The following is a 16,448-nucleotide window of genomic DNA, read 5'->3' as shown; positions in this document are numbered from 1 at the left end:
TCTTTTCTAACACCTGGAGCAATCCCCTTAGAGAGCAAAATAATAATTATTATTTTTTTAAAAAAACACGTTATTTCCAATACTTAAAAGAAGCAATCACAGCAGGACGCACAAACTCCTAAAAAAAAAAACCCCGCCTGCAGCTGTTGCAAAATTGGGGCTGGAAAAGATTATTCTGGAATCCACAACCAGACCTGATTCAAAAGCCTAAAAGCCAGGAGCCCGAATTGGCCCCATTCACACAAACCTGCTTGCCATAAATACAGGTGCCTGATAAATTAAAGTTAAGCTAACAATCACCACCAAGTTTAAGAGCAGGATGAAGGCCCATGCAGGGTAAACAAGTTTCTCAATGCAGCTGCAGCCAACTTAGTTAAGGATGCTGTGGGAACAAAGCCTCTCTCTCTCTTCTTTCTTTCATTCTTTCTTTCTTTCTTTCTTTCTTTCTTTCTTTCTTTCTTTCTTTCTTTCTTTCTTTCTTTCTTTCTTTCTCTCTCTCTCTCTCTCCCTCCCTCCCTCCCTCCTCCTCTCTCTCTCTCCCTCCCTCCTTCTCTCTCTCCCTCCCTCCCTCCCTCCCTCCCTCCCTCTCTCTCTCTCTCTTCTTTCTCTCTCTCTCTCTCTCTCTCTCTCTCTCCCTCCCTCCCTCCCTCCCTCCTCCTCTCTCTCTCTCTCTCCCTCCCTCCTTCTCTCTCTCTCTCCCTCCCTCCCTCCCTCCCTCCCTCCCTCCCTCTCTCTCTCTCTCTCTCTCTCTCTCTCTCTCTCTCTCTGTAGCAGCCAGGGTTGCCTTGAAGATGTGGTTCTTTTCAGACCCAAAATTTAGGAGCGGATAAGATGCTGTTGCTGGCTGCCTCTAAAACAGAGATGTTGAGACTCTAGAAAGAGTGCAGAGAAGAGCAACCAGGATGATGAGGGGACTGGAGGCTAAAACATACGAAGAACAGTTGCAGGAACTGGGCCTGGCTAGTCTAGTGAAGAGAAGGACCAGGGGAGACAGGAGAGCATCTTCCAATATCAATATATTTGAATATTTTTAATATTCAAAGTTGAAATTTGTTTTAAATTGATTGGGGCTTTAAATTTGTCTGGGCCAAACTATTTGGTTTGATTTTATCTCTGCTTTTTAAATTTTGTATGTATGTATTTTATTGTTGGCTGTTCACCGCCCTGAGTCCTTCGGGAGTAGGGCGGTATATAAATCAAATAAAAGTAAAGTAAAAAGTAAAGTAATATCGGAGGGGCTGCCCCAAAGAAGGGTGGGGGAGGGACGGAAGTAAAGTCTTAACACTTAGGCAAGAAAAACCAAAAGTCCACATATAAACTGGGGGAAACCAGGCTTAATAGCAGTGACTGTGAGAGGGATCTTGGAGTCTTACTGGACAAACAGTTAAATAGGAGCCAGCCGTGTGCAGCGGCAGCCAAAACAGCCAACGCAATCCTAAACTGCATTAACAGAGGGATACAATCAAGATCAAGGGAGGTACTGATACCACTCTATAAAGCCTTAGTAAAACCACACCTAGAGTCCTGCATCCAGTTTTGGTCCCCACACTATAAAAAAGATGTGGAGACTCTAGAAAGAGTGCAGAGAAGAGCAACGAAGAGGATGAGGGGACTGGAGGCTGAAACATACAATGAACGTTTGCAGGAACTGGGCCTGGCTAGTCTAGTGAAGAGAAGGACCAGGGGAGACAGGAGAGCATCTTCCAATATTTGAGGGGCTGCCCCAGAGAGGAGGAAGGGGGTCAAGCTATTCTCCAAGGCACCCGAAGGCCAGGCAAGGAATAATGGATGGAAACTGACCAAGGAGAGATTCAATCTAGAAATAAGGAGGAATTTTCTGACAGTGAGAGCCATCAACCGATGGAACAGAAGTTGCCTTCAGAAGTTGTGGGAGCTTCATCACTGGAGGCTTTCAAGAAGAGACTGGACTGCCATCGGTCAGAAACGGTGTAGGGTCTCCAGGAGGTTGGACTAGATGATCTATAAGGTCCCTTCCAACTCTCTTAATGTGTTCAATCTCTTTCTTTGTAGACTGCAAACCTTGAATTGATCCTGGTTTCTTCCAGAGGAACCAAGGCCATCCTATTATGCCCAGGGGACAAAAACTTCAGCCTTATCTTTCACTTCTCTTCTCTCCACCACCTCCCTCAGGAGGGGAACAATACCGGTGGTGTGTCCACACAACACCTTTCCCCCCCCTCCCCTCATTTTTAAAAAATTCACCCGGCTCCAGAACCCCCCAAATACACTAAGCAGATGGTCTGACTTGTCAGTCATTCTTCCACCTTCTCACATTAAGGGGGAGGCCGTCGCTTCCTTGGGCCTTCTCCTGCGTTGTGTCGTGTGAACGCACACTTTCAGGGCAAGCTTGTAATCTCTCTTTTCTAGCCTTCTTCTGAAACGGGACCCTTTCCAAGGTTAACCTCCCCACCCTCCGCACCTTTTAATTAAAACCAAAGAGCGATGCGACGAGCGCTGTTCGGATTTATTCTTCCCTTCTCTTTGCTTTGTCCCGATTCGTACCGAAGAGATATCACCGGAGGCCGCGCAGGCAGCCCCATCGCTTGCGCCGATGCGCCTTGTGGTCCGTCGGGTGGGGGGGTGGGGGGAGAGATTGACGGCTCACCCCCCCCCATCCCCCGCCGAGGCTCCCAGGGGCTCGGAGGCGACGTAAGGTTCAACCCCCCCCTCCCCCAGTCCCCGGCCTGAGATGTTCTCCCCTCCTTCAAGGGCTGAGGGAGTTCCCACCAACATCCCGATCCCCACCAAAGGATCCCGCGCGGGCGACGGGAGTGTCGCAATGACCTTTCTCAGCGCTTAATACGACCCCCGTCCCGGAGGGATTTTCCACGGACGGACGATTAAAAAAAGAGAGCTTGTTCTTTTTGGAAGCCCCCGCCCCCATCAAGAGAAATCGGGACCCAATCCTTCTCCTCCTCCCCCCTCCTCTCCTCCTCCTCCTCCTCCTCTCCTCCTCTTCTTCTCCTTTTCTTCTTCTCCTTTTCTTCTCCTCCTCCTCCTCCTCTCCTCCTCCTCCTCTTCTTCTCCTTTTCTTCTTCTTCTCCTCCTCCTCTCCTCCTCCTCTTCCTCTTCTTGTCCTTTTCTTCTCCTCTCCTCCTCCTCCTCCTCCTCTTCTTCTCCTTTTCTTCTCCTCCTCCTCCTCTCCTCGTCCTCTTCTTCTCCTCTCCTCCTCCTCCTTCTCTTCCTCTTCTTCTCCTTTTCTTCTCCTCTCCTCCTCTCCTGCTCCTCTTCTTCTCCTCCTTCTCCTCTCCTCCTCCTCCCGAGCCAAGAGAAACAGAGGGAATCCCCCCTCCTCCTTTCACCAGCCAAGGCAACACGACCGGCTTTCTCTAGCCCCTAACCTTCCCGACGACCCCGCTCCCACCTCCATCCCGCAATCTCACTTCTACCGGTCCCCCCTCCCCAACAAAGCCCCCGCAACGAGCGTCCTGAAGGCGCCGGCCGTTGCTTACCGTCTTTCGGGCCGAGATCCCCGGCTCTCCCGGATCCCGCCCACCCGGGGTAGGAAGTTTCCAGCGGCGGGTAAGGCGGGGGGCTGACGGACCCCGACCCGGCTTGGAAGGCGGCGTCCGCTTTGATCTTCTTGACCAAGAAAGAGCGAGGCATGGCGAAGCGAAGAGCGCTGGCCGAGCCTGGTCCGGTTCAGCACTTCGGACAGCTCCGCAGCGGCTGCCCGAGTGGGCGGGGCGGGAGGGGAGGCGAGCGGGGGTGGGGGTGGGGGGCTGAAAGGCGGAGAAGGGGGAGGGGCCGAAAGGGAAAGTGGGGGGAGGGGGGGAGAGGGCGCAGGCTGCGGGGAATCGCTGAGGTCAGCAACACGCTCCGGCTCTTCCTTCCTTCCTCGCCCCCCTCCCTCCCTCCCTCTCTCCCTCCCTCCTTGGGCAGCGCGCGGGGGAGGGGGCTCCAGCCCTTTCATCCATCAAGGCTCCCCCAGGACTTGCGGCGAGAGGGGGGGGAGGGAGAGGAAGGGAAGGAGGGAGGGAGGGAGGGGAGGCCCTGCTGAGCCGGAGGGGGGACGGGGCCGCCGGCGTGGGGAGGGGAGGGGAGGGAGGGGAGGAGATGGAATGGAGAGGAAACCTGCGAGGGGGCGTGAAAAGCGAAAAGGGTGAAAGTGACGGAGCAAAAAGGAAAAAAAAAAAAGAGAGAGAGAGAGAATTGATTTGCCAAGGAGGGAGGGGGAGGGGAGTGTTCCCCAGCCCATCTGTGCTTAACACTGCGACACCCACCCGCACAGTCCCACACGCTCGCCTCGGTTGGGGGGGGCTGCGAAGCCAGGGTCCCAAACTAACCGGGCTTGCTTTATCTGCTCCCCTCGCCCCCCCACCCAAATTCCCCGTCCTACAGAAGAACCCAGCACATGGAAAGCCCCCCCCCTCGCCCACGCTTGGAGTCCGGAGCTTGGAACAAGGCCGAAGAAAGGAAGAAACCATCACCCCCCCAAAAAAAATCCGTCCCTCTGCTCCCCCTCTTCTCAGGACCCCAGGACCCCCTTGGGCAGCTCTTCCGCACCCCTCTTCGCCCCAAATTCCTCCGCCTTCCTTCCTTCCTTCCTTCCTCCCTCCCTCCCTCCCTCCTCCTCCCAGCATCCCCCCTCCCCTTAGGGGGTCTTTTCCCTCCCCCGCGAAGGGTTGATTAACTCCGGCGCCCTCCCCTTCTTTGGGTCCAGCAGCCAAAGGCAAGAACAATGGAGACACGTGTCTGAGGACGACGGGGAGAGGGGAGGGGGGCGCGGGGGGCGAGGAGAGGAAGAGAATGGGCAGGGGGGGAAGGGGGTCTCCCTTTCTCGTTCCCTTGCATCCTCCTCTCTCCTTCGCCCCTCCTTTCTTTGTCTAGATACAAGGCTCACCACCAGCTCCACCACGGTTTAAGACCGGAAGTGGGCTGGGAATTCTTGAACCTGATATTGGGGGGGGGTAGTTCCTGGGGGGGGGTTCAAAAGACCCTGGGTGACTTTTGGAGAAGTGGTGGCTTTTCAAGGCCCTTAGCTTACTCCAGGGGTGTCCAACCTTGGCCACTTTAAGACCTCAACTCCCAGAATTCCCCAGCCAGCTTTGCTTTAAGAGGGGTGGACTTCCACTCCCAGAATTCCCCAGCCAGCTTTGCTTTAAGAGGGGTGGACTTCCACTCCCAGAATTCCCCAGCCAGTATGCTTTAAGAGGGGTGGACTTCCACTCCCAGAATTCCCCAGCCAGCATGCTTTAAGAGGGGTGGACTTCAACTCAGAGAATTCCCCAGCAAGCATGATTTAAGAGAGGTGGACTTCCACTCCCAGAATTCCCCAGCAAGCATGCTTTAAGAGGGGTGGACTTCCACTCCCAGAATTCCCCAGCCAGTATGCTTTAAGAGGGGTGGACTTCCACTCCCAGAATTCCCCAGCCAGCTTTGCTTTAAGAGGGGTGGACTTCCACTCCCAGAATTCCCCAGCCAGCTTTGCTTTAAGAGGGGTGGACTTCCACTCCCAGAATTCCCCAGCCAGTATGCTTTAAGAGGGGTGGACTTCCACTCCCAGAATTCCCCAGCCAGCATGCTTTAAGAGGGGTGGACTTCCACTCCCAGAATTCCCCAGCCAGCATGCTTTAAGAGGGGTGGACTTCCACTCAGAGAATTCCCCAGCAAGCATGATTTAAGAGAGGTGGACTTCCACTCCCAGAATTCCCCAGCAAGCATGCTTTAAGAGGGGTGGACTTCCACTCCCAGAATTCCCCAGCAAGCATGCTTTAAGAGGGGTGGACTTCCACTCCCAGAATTCCCCAGCAAGCATGCTTTAAGAGGGGTGGACTTCCACTCCCAGAATTCCCCAGCAAGCATGCTTTAAGAGGGGTGGACTTCCACTCCCAGAATTCCCCAGCAAGCATAATTTAAGAGGGGTGGACTTCCACTCCCAGAATTCCCCAGCCAGCATGCTTTAAGAGGTGTGGACGTGATTATAGATTAAAACACATAGAGTGATAAAGGTATATAGAATGTTACGATGCAACTATGAAAATAATGGTTATTACTATGACGTACAACATTATGTATTTAAAAAGACACCATATTGTATGATTACGAGAAAAATGGTTTCTACTCAGGGTGTATAATACTATTTGTACTTAAAGAGGACTTGATACAGCCAGTACACTGTCTTTGCAAAACTGGAACTGTGATGTATAATAAAGGGGGGGGGAGGGACGCAGAGAAAAAAAAAAGAGGCGTGGACTTCAACTCCCAGAATTCCCCAGTTATCATGCATGCTGCCTGGCTAGGGAATTCTGGGAATTGAAGTCCTCCCATTCTAAAGTTAGAGTCCAAGCTGTCCTGACCTAATTTGATACGTCCTTCTTCCCACTCCTAGCCAAGGATTCCACAGAAATTGCAAAAGGAGGAAAAACTGCACCGTTTTCCCAGAGATATTATCTCCTGCTTATTTTGGGGGTGCTAGGCATGGAATCACTGTCAGACCCAGTGGGAGGATTTTGCAAAAGCAGCGCTGTTTCTTTAAGAACGATTCCGGCACCAGAGCGATAATTCCTCTTTGCGGGATGCCGCGCTTTGAGATATGATGATGGAGCTAATAATCGTTCCCTTCTTGAGAAGTCCACCAAAACTGGAAAAGGGGAAGGAAAAAGAGAGAAAGAGGATGAGCTGGAGGATGGGTGCGGTTCTAGGGGTGATGGATGAGGGTACCGCTGCAAGACCTAAGATGAGGAAATCTTGAGTTGTGGTTGCTAAAAGCTGGCACCGACTTAATACCACGTCATCAATAAATCAAGGCAAAGAGCCGCCTCTGTCATCAAGGCTCAAATCATGGGAAAGACGAGGTAGAGAGAGAGGGGAGGGGAGGGGAGGGAGGGAGGAGAGAAGAGGGGAGGGGAGGAGAGGGGAGGATGGAAAGGAGCAAGGGAGATACTGTTAGAAGCAGTCCTCAATTTATGGCCAGTTGCTTAATGGCCTACTGAGGGACTAGAACTCACCGTCTCCTGGTGATTGGCCCAAAGTCACCCAGTCGTCTTTCATGCTAAGGTGGGACTAGAACTCACCATCTCCTGGTGATTGGCCCAAAGTCACCCAGTCGTCTTTCATGCCTAAAGTGGGATTAGAACTCACCATCTCCTGGTGATTGGCTCAAAATCACCCATCTGGCTTTCATGCCTAAAATGGGACTAGAACTCACTGTCTCCTGGTGATTGGCCCAAAGTCACCCAGTCATCTTTCATGCCTAAGGTGGGACTAGAACTCACTGTCTCCTGGTGATTGGCCCAAAGTCACCCAGTCGTCTTTCATGCTAAGGTGGGACTAGAACTCACTGTCTCCTGGTGATTGGCCCAAAGTCACCCAGTCATCTTTCATGCCTAAGGTGGGACTAGAACTCACTGTTTCCTGGTGATTGGCCCAAAGACACCCAGTCGTCTTTCATGCTAAGGTGGGACAAGAACTCACTGTCTCCTGGTGATTGGCCCAAAGTCACCCAGTCATCTTTCATGCCTAAGGCTGTACTAGAACTCACCGTCTCCTGATGATTGGCTCAAAGTCACCCAGTCGTCTTTCATGCCTAAGGCGGGACTAGAACTCACCGTCTCCTGGTGATTGACCCAAAGTCACCCAGTTGTCTTTCATGCTAAGGTGGGACTAGAACTCACCGTCTCCTGGTGATTGGCTCAAAGTCACCCAGTCGTCTTTCATGCCTAAGGTGGGACTAGAACTCACCATCTCCTGGTGATTGGCTCAAAGTCACCAAGCCGGCTTTCATGCCTAAAGTGGGACTAGAATTCACCGTCGCCTGGTGATTGGCTCAAAGTCACCCAGCCAACTTTCATGCCTAAGGTGGGACTAGAACTCACTGTCTCCTGGTGATTGGCCCAAAGTCACCCAATTGGCTTTCATGTCTTAAGGTGGGACTAGAACTCATTGTCTTCTATCAAGCCTGATGCTTTAACCACTAGACTGAATTGTCTGCATCACAGCGTTCCAATGGACGCAGGGAATTATAGTATTGACAGCCTTACAAAGCCTTAGGAAGACATTGGTAAGATTCCAACTTTCATGAAATCACAAAACATTGCTTAGACTCAGAGCAAACGGATCTCTTCCTTTCTGGCCCTTAGATCAATCCTCTTAATGAGCAAAACAATAATAATAATAATAATTAAAAAAAAGAACATTACTTTCATACTTAAAAGATGCAGGCAGGAGAAATTCCCCGACAGTCAGAACAATTCACCAGTGGAACGACTGGACTCAAGAAGTCGGGAGTGTTGCTCCAACACTGCGGAGGTGTTCTTTTTTTTTTTTGGAAACGTTACAGGGTCTCCTGCCTGGGAAGCGGGTTGGACTAGATGACCTCTAAGGTCCCTTCCATCTCGGTTTTTGGGTAAAGGCGCGCGCGGTGGGGGTGGGGTGTGTGTGGGGGGGGTGGAGGGAAACAGACGCAGCTGCAGCTTGGCGGCTTGGATGGCCCCAGCGGTCAACTTCACGGACAATTCCCCCCCCTCCCCGTGCAAGACGTTAAGACCCCCGACCCTCCCAACGTGATGGATGGATTTGAGGATTTATCGACTGCCTTCCGAACCAGAAGCCTCCCCTCGCCTCCCCCCCTCCCCCCGTGCTCCTTTGTTAAAATCAGGTATGAAACCGACACCAGGCAAATGGGGGGGAGGGGGTTTGGAGGCGTCTCCCCCCCCTCTCTCTCTTCGGACCCTATCAAATCTCCTCCGCCCCCCCAAAAAAAATAACTCCAAAAAGACGTTTTTTTGTTGTTCTTTTGGACAAGCGGCGCATCTTGAGTCCAAATGAATTTTGGTACACTTCATTATGCCGCCCCCTCCCCCTTTTCCCTCCCACCCCCGGCCCCCCACGAGCGACAGGCACGGCAGCTGGATATGACACCCCGGTCCCTTTCTCCGGGCAATTAATCTTCGCACCTCCGGCAGGCTATTGTGCCAGGCTCGCGCGGGGGTCCCCGGGCCTGTGCGTGGTGATAAGGTGGGGAGGGGGGGGAGAGACAAAGTGCCAAAGGGGAGGGAGGGAGGGAGGGAGGGGCGAGATAGGCTTGTTCTTTGTTGTGGGGGGGGGAGTTCCGAGGACAAGGAGAGCTTCATCCCTCCCTCCCTGCGTACATCCCGGGAAGCCCCCCCCCCTTTTGCCTTCCTTCCATCTGTTTGTGCAGGCAACTCCCCCAGGACAGGAGAGCCAGAGAGGGGAAAAGAAAGAGAAGCTGTTGGTGGCTTTTGCTGGCTGCTTGGAAATATTCCTTTCTTCCTTTCTTCTTCCATCCATCCATCTTCCTGCTATCTTCCATCCTTCCATCTTCTATCTTCCGTCCCGCCTTCTCCTTCCTTCCTTCCTTCCTTCCTTCCTTCCTTCCATCCATCCATCCATCCATCTTCCTTCAATCTTCCTTCCTTCCTTCCTCCCATCCATCCATTCATCCATCTTCCTTCAACCTTGATTCTTTCATACCATTCATCTTCCTTCCTTCCTTCCTTCCTTCTTTCCTTCCTTCCTTCCTTCCATCCATCTTCCTTCCACCTAGCCTCCCTGATTTCCATCTTTTTTGCATCTTCCTTCCTTCCTTCCTTCCATCCATCCATCTATCCATCTTCCTTCAATATTCCTTCCTTCTTTCCATCCATCCATCCATCCATCTATTCATCCATCTTCCTTCAATGTTTCTTCTTTCCTTCCATTCATCTTTCTTCCATCATTCCTCCCTTCCTTCCTCCCTTCCATCCATCTTCCTTCAACCTTTATTCTTTCATTCCATTCATCTTCTTTCCTTCCTTCCTTCCTTCCATCCATCTTCCTTCCTTCCTTCCTTCCTTCCTTCCTTCCTTCCTTCCTTCCTTCCTTCCATCTTCCTTCCATCCTGCCTCCCTGATTTCCTTCTTGTTTGCATCTTCCTTCCTTCCTTCCTTCCTTCCTTCCTTCCTTCCTTCCTTCCTTCCTTCCTTCCTTCCTTCCTTCCATCTTCCTTCCATCCTGCCTCCCTGATTTCCTTCTTGTTTGCATCTTCCTTCCTTCCTTCCTTCCTTCCTTCCTTCCTTCCTTCCTTCCTTCCTTCCTTCCTTCCTTCCTTCCTCCCTTCCTTCCTCCCTTCCAAAGGCAAAACAAGAAGTGACAGATGGAAACTCATCAAGGAGAGAAGCAACCTAGAACTAAGGAGAAACTTCCTGACAGTGAGAGCAATTAATCAGTGGAACAACTTGCCTCCAGAAATTGTGAATGCTCCAACACTGGAAATTTTTAAGAAGAGATTGGACAGCCACTTGTCTGAAATGCTGTAGGGTTTCCTGCCTGAGCAGGGGGTTGGACTAGAAGACCTCCAAGGTCCCTTCCAACTCTGTTTTTCTGTATTCTGTATGCTGCATATACCATCATCTAGGGACCTACATTTGGTGGGTCCCAGAGGGCAGGCTTTCTCTGTCCTGGCACCCCCTTTATATAACATCCTTTCCCCCAAAAGTAATTAGCCCCATGCTCCTGCAGGGCAGATAGTTCTCGATTTACGACCACAATTGAGCCCCAAATTTATGTTGTTAAGTGAGAAATTTGTTAACTGAGTTGTGACCCGTTTTACGAATTTTCTCACCACATTTGTTAAGTGAATCATTGCAGTTGTTAAGTGAGTCTCCCAGTTGTTAAGTGAATCTGGCTTCCCCATTGATTTTGCTCATCGGAAGGTCGCAAAAGGGGATCACATGACCCCAGGAACAATGAAACCATCATAAGTGTGAGTCAGTTGTCAAGCATCCAAATGTAACTCATGTGACGATGGGGGATGCTACCATGGTCGTAAATGTGAAAAATGGCCCTAAGTCACTTTTTTCAGTGCTGTTGTAACTTCGAACAGTCACTAAACGAACTGTCCCAAATGTAGTCGTAAGATGAGGACTACCTGTAAAAGATCCCATGTTTTGAAATTTTGAGGATTCCAAATTAAAGGTAGTCCTCAACTTACAACCCCATTTGGGACCAGAATTTCTGTTGCTAAGCGCTTTACAGAGTCAGTCACTTGCCCTCTACAATCTGGGTCCTCATTTTACCAACCTCGGAAGGACAGAAGGCTGAGTCAGCCTTGAGCCTGGTGAGATTTGAACTGCCAAATTACAGGTAGCCAGCAGTCAGCAGAAGTAGCCTACAGTACTGCACTCTAACCACTGTGCCACCTCGGCTCTTAGAAGAAGAGGAAGAGATGAAGAAGGAGAAGGAGAGGAAGGAGAAGAAGAGGAAGGAGGAATAGGAGAAAGAAGAAGAAGAGGAAGTAACAGGAGGAGAAGAGGGAAAAGGAGGAGGAGAAGAGGAAGAGAAGGAGGAGGAGGAAGAAGAAGGAGGAGGAGAAGAAGGAGAAGAAGAAGAAAAAGAAGATTACAAGATTAGCTGGGAAGATTACAAATGAGAGGAGGAGGAAGAGGAGGAGGAGGAGTGGAGGAGGAGGAGGAGGAAGAGAGGAAGGAGGAGAGAAAGGAGGAAGAAAAAGAGGAAGGAGGAAGAAGAGGAAGAAGGAGAAGAGGGAGGAGGAGAAGGAGGAGGAGAGAAAGAAGGGGGAGGAAGAAGAGGAAGAAGGAGGAGAGGGAGAAGAAGAAAAAGAAGATTACAAGATTAGCTGGGAAGATTACAAATGAGAGGAGGATGAGAAGGAGAAGGAGGAGGAAGGAGGAGGAAGAAGAGAAAGAAGTAGAAGAGACAGAAGGAGGAGGAGAGGAAGAAGAAGAAGATTACAAGATTAGCTGGGAAGATTACAAATGAGAGGAGGAGCAGGAGAAACCAGGAGAGCTGTAACTTATGGGGAGCTCAGTATTGTGGCGTCCTCGGTCCGCCTTCCCTGTAGACGTTTCATGACCCAACTAGGTAACCTCATCAGGGCTACGCACCCTCAGCGGCTAAAACCAATACAGGAAGCCCACCCCAAATAAAAAAGACCCCCTAAACCAAACCTCTGCAAGAAAAGCACCAGCTGAGACGGCACCCAGGACCCTCCCTCTGCACCCACACCAGAAAAGGATCGCTGGGCCGGTTAGCCTGGCATCTAGCTAGCTAGTCTCGAGATTCCTGTGCCAGGCCGGGAATGAAAAAAGGAAGACTCCTCTTCTCTAGACTCTGGGATTTTCTGGATCTAGAAGGCGGCCGGAGAAGCTGGCAAGGGCAACTCAGGATCCAGGACGGTGCCGACGTCCTGGGACTCGCCGCCTGCACAAGCCCTTTGGCAAATTGGGCACAGCTTGGCACGTCCCCAAGCCAGCTGCAGCCAAGGGAGAAGCGGCTGCCCCGGAGCGAGAGCAGGATTCGCTTTGCATCTCAATGGTGCCTTCTGCTTTGCCAGACAAAAGGCCCCCAAATTGGCATTTTATGAGCTCGGGGGAGTTAATGATTTCCCTGCTTGCCCGGCCTTGGGCACCGAAGGACATGCCGCCTGCCTTCGCTCGGGAGGCGACCCCTGGTGGCCAGAGGTAGAATAGCAGCCACTGTGCTGGGCTTGGAAAGGGGTCAAGAACTGGGTGGGGGATGGGGGGTGGAGGTTGGGGTGGGGGTGGGGGGCTTTTGACCTCAAAAAAGTCAAGAGAGCGGCCTTGGCTGTGGAATGGAAGTTTTGGCATTATACCAGGACCACAATGGCACGCAGCTACAACCAGCCTCAATTTTCCATTTGGAAAATGGGATTTTTTACAGCTATGTAAATCTACCTTGCTAGATAATTCCTCCCTTGCTCCTTCCATTCATGCCATCTCTCCTTCCTTCCTTCCTTCCTTCCTTCCTTCCTTCCTTCCTTCCTTCCTTCCTTCCTTCCTCCCTCCCTCCCTCCCTCCCTCCCTCCCTCCCTTCTTCCCAACTCTCCTTCCTTCCTTCTTTCCTCCCTTCCTTCCTCCCTCCCTTCCTCCAAGCTCTCCTCCCTTCCTCCTCTCTCTCCCACACCCTTCTTCCCAACTCTCATTCCTTCTTCCCTCCCTCTCCCCATCCCTTCTTCCCATCTCTCCTTCCTTCCTTCCTTCCTTCCTCCCTTCCTTCCTTCCTCACTCCCTTCCTCCAAGCTCTCCTCCCTTCCTCCCTCCCTCTCCCCATCCCTTCTTCCCAACTCTCCTTCCTCCAAGCTCTCCTCCCTTCCTCCCTCCCTCTCCCACTCCCTTCTTCCCAACTCTCCTTCCTTCTTCCCTCCCTCTCCCCATCCCTTCTTCCCATCTCCTTCCTTCCTTCCTTCCTTCCTTCCTTCCTTCCTTCGTTCCTCCCTCCCTCCCTCCCTCCCAGCTCTCCTTCCTTCCTTCTTCTGTCCCTCCTTCCCAGCTCTCCTTCCTTCCTTCCTCCCTTCCTCTCCCCCTCCCTTCTTCCTAGCTCTCCTTCCTTCCTCCCTCTCCCCATCCATTCTTCCTTCCTTCCCTCCTTCCTTCCTCCCTTCCTCCGAGCTCTCCTCCCTCCCTCCCTCCCTTCCTCCCAGCTCTCCTTCCTTCTTTTCTCCCTCTCTCCGTCCCTTCCTCCCAGCTCTCCTTCCTTCCTTCTTCTCTCCCTCTCCCCCTCCCTTCTTCCTTCCTTCCTTCCACCCTCCCTCCCTCCCTCCCTTCCTTCCTCTCCCTGCTTTAGCAGCGTCAACCCTTTTATTCAAATTTCAGGCACCTCCTGGAATGCCAGAATCCCTGCTCAGCCAAAAGAAAAAGGTTCCGGCACGTGTACAAACCGACACGCCGAATTGTGCAGCCGAAGGAGGCTGAATCAACCAAGAGCCTTGGTAGTACAGTGGTCTAAGTCACCCTGTTATTAAGCTGGTTATTAAGACCAGCTGCCTGCAATTACTGCGAGTTCAATTCTTACCAGGCTCAAGGTTGACTCAGCCTTCCATCCTTTCTAAGGTGGGTAAAATGAGGACCCAGATTGTGGGGGCAATAAGCTGACTTTGTATAAATATACAAAAGAATGAAGGATGTTGCTTAGCGCATTGTAAGCCGCCCTGAGTCTCCGGAGAAGGGCGGCATATAAAATCAAATTAAAAAAAATTTTTTTTGAAGGCATGCACTTAAATAGCAGGCCGGCCTTTCAGGAATGCAAGAAGGAGATTTGGGGAAGCCCCTTTGCCAAGGGCTAAGAAAATGATATGAAAACAACTCCTCCATAGTGGTTAGTAAGGCTCAACAGAGACTTCATTTCCTTGGAGTCCCGGGGAAAAATCAGGTGGAACAACAGCTGATGACTTCTTTCTATCGGTTCTTTCTATATGTCCTCACATCAAAGTTGGGCTTCACGTCAGGGGTGAAATCCAGAATTTTTCCCTACTGGTTGGTGGGCGTGGCAGGGGAAGGATACTGCAAAATCTCCATTCCCTCCCCATTCCTTTTCTCTTATTATTTTCTATTTATTCATTCATTTATTTATTTATTTATTTATTTATTTATTTATTTATTTATTTATTTATTTATTCATTCATTCATTCATTCATTCATTCATTCATTCATTCATTTATTTATTTAATTAAATTTCTATACCGCCCTTCTCCCGAAGGACTCAGGGCGGTGAACAGCCAGAAGATAAAACACAGAAATACAAAAATTTAAAATAAATTAAAAACGAATTAAATAATTTAGGCTGAATTTTAAAATACCCCATAATTAAACAGATTAAAATTTGTGTTTAAAATTTAAATTTAAAAAAGGGGAGAAGATTTAGGCCAGGCCAGCTTGATGGAATAAGAACGTCTTAAGCGCGTGACGGAAGGTGCGCAGATCCGGGATCCTCCGTATCTCCGGGGGGAGCTTGTTCCAGATCGTAGGTGCCCCCCCCAGAGAAGGCCCTCCCCCTGGGGGCCGCCAGTCGACATTGTTTGGCCGACGGCACCCAGAGGAGCCCCTCTCTATGGGAGCGTACTGGCATATTCTATTCTATTCTTTCTATTTTAAATGTCTGTGCAGTCTCTTCTTGAAAACCTCCAGACAGTGATGGAGCACCCACAACCTCTGGTGACAAGCAGTTCCAGGGGTTAATTGTCCTCACTGTTAGGAAATTTCCCCTTAGTTCCAGGTTGCTTCACTCGGGAAAGCTGAAATTCTGATTTTAATTCCTGGCTTTGGGACGAAGTCAAACGTCTCTCGTTTTTTGCCTCTCGCAGCTTGTTCAATTCCTGCTCCATTTTTCATGAGGGGGAGAAGGGTCCCTGTTTTCCTGGGGGCGTTGCTGGCTCTCCGGCAGCCTGGACGTTAAATGGGTCACTCTGGAGCCCCTTCTGTTGCCGGCCCCTGCTACCCAGACCTGACGGATGCGAAGGGAATGGAGGTGACACCGGCTGTCAAGGCAGGATTTAGTGCAGCCGAGGCCAAAGGGGATGCCATCAGGATGTGTTTGTGTCACTCCAAGTCTCCTTAAAAATAATTTTTCGGAGGGGAGGATAAAAAGGGCTGGCAATTTGCAAAATGGGGAAGGAAGTTAAGCTCCTGGGCCTGGCTCAAAGAAGGGAAAAGAAGATGCTGGCTGAGACAGAAAGTGGGGAGGGGGAATGGAGGGGAGGGGAGGGGGCTTGGCGGGTGAGAATAATCTTTGAACGATTCGTGCTCACCGTCAGGGCCCTGCTGAAAATGGTACTACAGAATTCCAGTTTCCGTCCCACAGGGTTAAAGCCAGCTTCTGTGGTGATTTAAGGTGGCTTACATTTGAGCTACCAAGAGAGGGCATGAATGAGAAAGAAAGGAAAGAAGAAGGAAGGAAGGAAGGAAAGAAAGAAGGAAGGAAAAAAGGAAAGAAACAAAGGAAAGGTGGGAGGGAGGAAGGAAGGAAGGAAAGAAAGAAGGAAGGAAGAAGGAGAGAAAGTGAAAGAAAGAAAGAAAGAAAGAAAAAGAAGGAAAGAAAGAAACAAAGGAAAGGTGGGAGGGAGGGAGGAAGGAAAGAAAGAAGGAAGGAAGGAAGAAGGAGAAAAAGGAAGGAAGGAAGGCGGAAGGAAGGGAGGAAGGAAGGAAGGAAAGAAAGAAAGAAAGAAAGAAGGAAGGAAAAAAGGAAAGAAACAAAGGAAAGGTGGGAGGGAGGGAGGAAGGAAGGAGAAAGAAGGAAGGAAGAAGGAGAGAAAGTGAAAGAAAGAAGGAAAGAAAAAGAAAGAAGGAAAGAAAGAAACAAAGGAAAGGTGGGAGGGAGGAAGGAAGGAAAGGGAAGGAAGAAGGAGAAAAAGGAAGGAAGGAAGGTGGAAGGAAGGGAGGAAGGAAGGAAAGAAAGAAAGAAAGAAAGAAAGAAAGAAAGAAACAAAGGAAAGATGGGAGGGAGGGAGGGAGGAAGGAAAGAAAGAAGGGAGGGAGGAAGGAAGGAAGGAAAGAAAGAAGGAAGGAAGAAGGAGAGAAAGGAAGGGAGGGAGGGAGGGAGGAAGGAAGGAAAATAGAGGCAGATAGGTACGTATGTAGGTAGGAATGGGTGGAGGGGAGGAAAGGAGGAGGAAAGAAAGGGAGAAGACAGGAGGGGGAGAGGAGAGGAAAAAGACAAGGAATAGAAAGGAA

The 16,448-nt window shown here is 50.6% G+C and overlaps 1 protein-coding gene and 1 pseudogene across 1 annotated transcript in view; both read right to left on the bottom strand.

The window, feature by feature from the left end:
• Positions 1-3,391, bottom strand: part of LOC148114469 (uncharacterized) — an 11,662-nt pseudogene extending 8,271 nt beyond the window's left edge.
• The window catches only part of SCRT2 (scratch family transcriptional repressor 2), a 31,701-nt gene extending 28,006 nt beyond the window's left edge, over positions 1-3,695 (bottom strand). The window contains exon 1 of the mRNA XM_087888985.1: positions 3,474-3,695. Within this exon, the coding sequence (XP_087745111.1) occupies positions 3,474-3,627 (154 nt within the window). The 5' untranslated portion in view covers positions 3,628-3,695. The remainder of the gene's footprint in view (positions 1-3,473) is intronic.
• Positions 3,696-16,448: the final 12,753 nt, after the last annotated feature.

This window comes from Pantherophis guttatus, chromosome 3 (genome assembly GCF_059756535.1).
Source record: "Pantherophis guttatus breed Tessera chromosome 3, ASM5975653v1, whole genome shotgun sequence".
In the NCBI taxonomy this organism is placed as follows: Eukaryota; Metazoa; Chordata; class Lepidosauria; order Squamata; family Colubridae; genus Pantherophis; species Pantherophis guttatus.
The sequence above is the reverse complement of the archived record's forward strand: the minus strand, read 5'-3'. Positions and strand labels throughout refer to the sequence as shown.